Below are 2,735 nucleotides of genomic sequence, written 5' to 3' on the forward strand. Positions count from 1 at the left end.
GGGCTACAGCCAAGGAGGAAAGCACAGAGAAAATAAGTGCTGGATAGAAGCTGCGCTGATACATGAGCAGGGACGACAGCCACACTCTGGACACGCACAGGCCTCACATTCAGCCTATATTACAGGGAGAGATGTGTTAAAAAAGAAAACCCTGAAATTTAGATCTTTGATTGACAGCTCTGACTTCACAGGACCAGAGAAGGGTGGAGATAGATGTGTATAAATGATTGGCCCCAACATGGTGCTCCGCGCTCCTGTACTTGGTTTCATCAGTCATTCTGCACTGACAGTCGCTTTAAAGGGAACCTGTCACATTGTAATCTGCAGGTTAATAACATAACTGTCTGGCTTTGAATCTGCGGCACCTTTGGGCTCCCGGCTTTGTCATGCAGGCGGGTCCGGTAGAGATGAGGGATCCTCGGGTGCAGGTGTCTCCTGCCAGCTACACAAGTGGCCCATGAATCTCCCGCTTTTTTGGTGGCTGAAAGGTGAGAGACTTGCCGGCCTTCCAGCTAGCCACCAGGAACCACTGACCCGGATCGCCGTCTCGTGAATCGATCTGCTCATCTCAAGTGCCTGGAGTAATTACCACTCACAGCACTGATCGCGGCGGATGTAACCGCACCCCGGATCTCACGCTCAGCCCAACCAGCTGTCAATCAAAGTGCTGCGACTCCTATGCTGTGACTGTAGCCACGCTGGCACATCTGTGACTGCCGTCTTCTGGATCCTGACGGCATGTGGTGCCCTCACTCTCAGGAGTCACTGGCATTGCAGGCGGTCATGTCTGCGCAGGTTGGGGATTTGCAGTCACATGCCCACTAGACGTGCTCGGCTTCCCTCAGTTTCCCTGTACTGGGCCGGACACGTCTAGTCTGCATGTGTCTGAAAGTATGCAAATTGCAATCACATGATCTCAGGCTCTCGCTGACAGTGTGCGCACTGTACGCTGTCACGACTCAGAAGTCTGCAGACGCTAGAGACACTACAGACCGGACATGTCTTTCCATTCCCATAAGGATTGACCAGTACTGGACTTCTGCTTCTCCCCTGCTCCTCTGACGTCAGTGTTGTGTCACCTGACCACTGCAGTCAATCATTACTCTGCTTTGATGGAAGTGAAGGCTGCAGCCAATCAGTGGCTGCAGTGGTCACGTCACATGACCACCGAGAGCCACAGCATTGACATAAGAAGTGCAGCACAGGTCCTATATATATATACATTTATTATGGGCACCTTCCCTGTAATGAAGGGACAGAAGCCAGACGAGCCTCATGATGGAATCTTCTTCCATGTGTAACGGATCCGTGTGCATTCCGTATCTCTGCTCCTAGTAGGGCGCTGACATGGCAGACCCTAATAATGGAGCCTGAGGGACCCCCTCTTTACTTCTGTCACTCCCCATTGTGGCGGGCTATGCTACATCTGCCTGATAATGGAGCCACCACACTATCGTCTCCCGCCTCCTCCTCACAGACACTGTCTGGTCCGCACGTCTTATTACACGGCCTGCTCTCCCCTGTGTGACCACCAGGCGGCGCTGCCCCTGCTCTATATCACGACACCTGGCAGAGCTCCTCTCTTTGCGGTCGCTGCCTGGTGACGTTGCACGGCTGCTGGACGGCTCCTCCCTTTCTCCTCGAGTGAAGATGGCCGGTGGGGTGAGTGGAGAACGGGTCCCGGGAAATCTGAGGACATCTGTGCGGTGCAGCTATCCCGAGGCGCGGGAGGCAGCCATCTGCACAGCGCGGGGCGGGCTCGGTGCTGGGATGTCCGTATATCTCGCGCCGGTGTCTCCTTGCAGGTGTAGTCCCCGGAGGATGACGGCCCCCCTCCCGGCTACACCCGGAACTGTGCAGCCTGTGCTCCACATGTGTGCGGGAGGAACCATGTGCACAGTGCCGGGGGGAGCTGAGCTCTGTCATTGTGTGTGTGTGCTGGGGGGGGGAGGTCTCCTCTGTCATTGTGTGTGTGTGTGTGTGTGTGTGTGTGTGTGCGCGCTGGGGGGGGGAGGTCTCCTCTGTCATTGTGTGCTGGGGGGGGGGAGGTCTCCTCTGTCATTGTGTGCTGGGGGGGGGGAGGTCTCCTCTCATTGTGTGTGTGTGCTGGGGGGGGGAGGTCTCCTCTGTCATTGTGTGTGTGTGTGTGTGTGTGTGTGTGTGTGCTGGGGGGGGGGAGGTCTCCTCTGTCATTGTGTGCTGGGGGGGGGGAGGTCTCCTCTGTCATTGTGTGTGTGTGTGTGTGTGCGTGTGCTGGGGGGGGGGAGGTCTCCTCTGTCATTGTGTGTGTGTGTGTGTGTGCGCTGGGGGGGGGGAGGTCTCCTCTGTCATTGTGTGCTGGGGGGGGGGAGGTCTCCTCTGTCATTGTGTGCTGGGGGGGGGAGGTCTCCTCTCATTGTGTGTGTGTGTGCTGGGGGGGGGGAGGTCTCCTCTGTCATTGTGTGTGTGCTGGGGGGGGGGGGAGGTCTCCTCTGTCATTGTGTGTGTGCTGGGGGAGGTCTCCTCTGTCATTGTGTGTGTGTGTGTGTGTGTGTGCGCGCTGGGGGGGGGGGAGGTCTCCTCTGTCATTGTGTGTGTGTGTGTGCTGGGGGGGGGGGGAGGTCTCCTCTGTCATTGTGTGTGTGTGCTGGGGGGGAGGTCTCCTCTGTCATTGTGTGTGTGTGTGTGTGTGCTGGGGGGGGGGGGTCTCCTCTGTCATTGTGTGCTGGGGGGGGAGGTCTCCTCTGTCATTGTGT

The 2,735-nt window shown here is 57.1% G+C and overlaps 1 protein-coding gene across 1 annotated transcript in view; it reads left to right on the forward strand.

The window, feature by feature from the left end:
• The first annotated feature begins 1,241 nt into the window (after positions 1–1,241).
• Positions 1,242–2,735, forward strand: part of EEF1G (eukaryotic translation elongation factor 1 gamma) — a 25,230-nt gene continuing 23,736 nt past the window's right edge. The window contains exon 1 of the mRNA XM_077287524.1: positions 1,242–1,662. Coding sequence (XP_077143639.1) covers positions 1,651–1,662 — 12 coding nt within the window. The 5' untranslated portion in view covers positions 1,242–1,650. The remainder of the gene's footprint in view (positions 1,663–2,735) is intronic.

This window comes from Ranitomeya variabilis, chromosome 2 (genome assembly GCF_051348905.1).
Source record: "Ranitomeya variabilis isolate aRanVar5 chromosome 2, aRanVar5.hap1, whole genome shotgun sequence".
In the NCBI taxonomy this organism is placed as follows: domain Eukaryota; kingdom Metazoa; phylum Chordata; class Amphibia; order Anura; family Dendrobatidae; genus Ranitomeya; species Ranitomeya variabilis.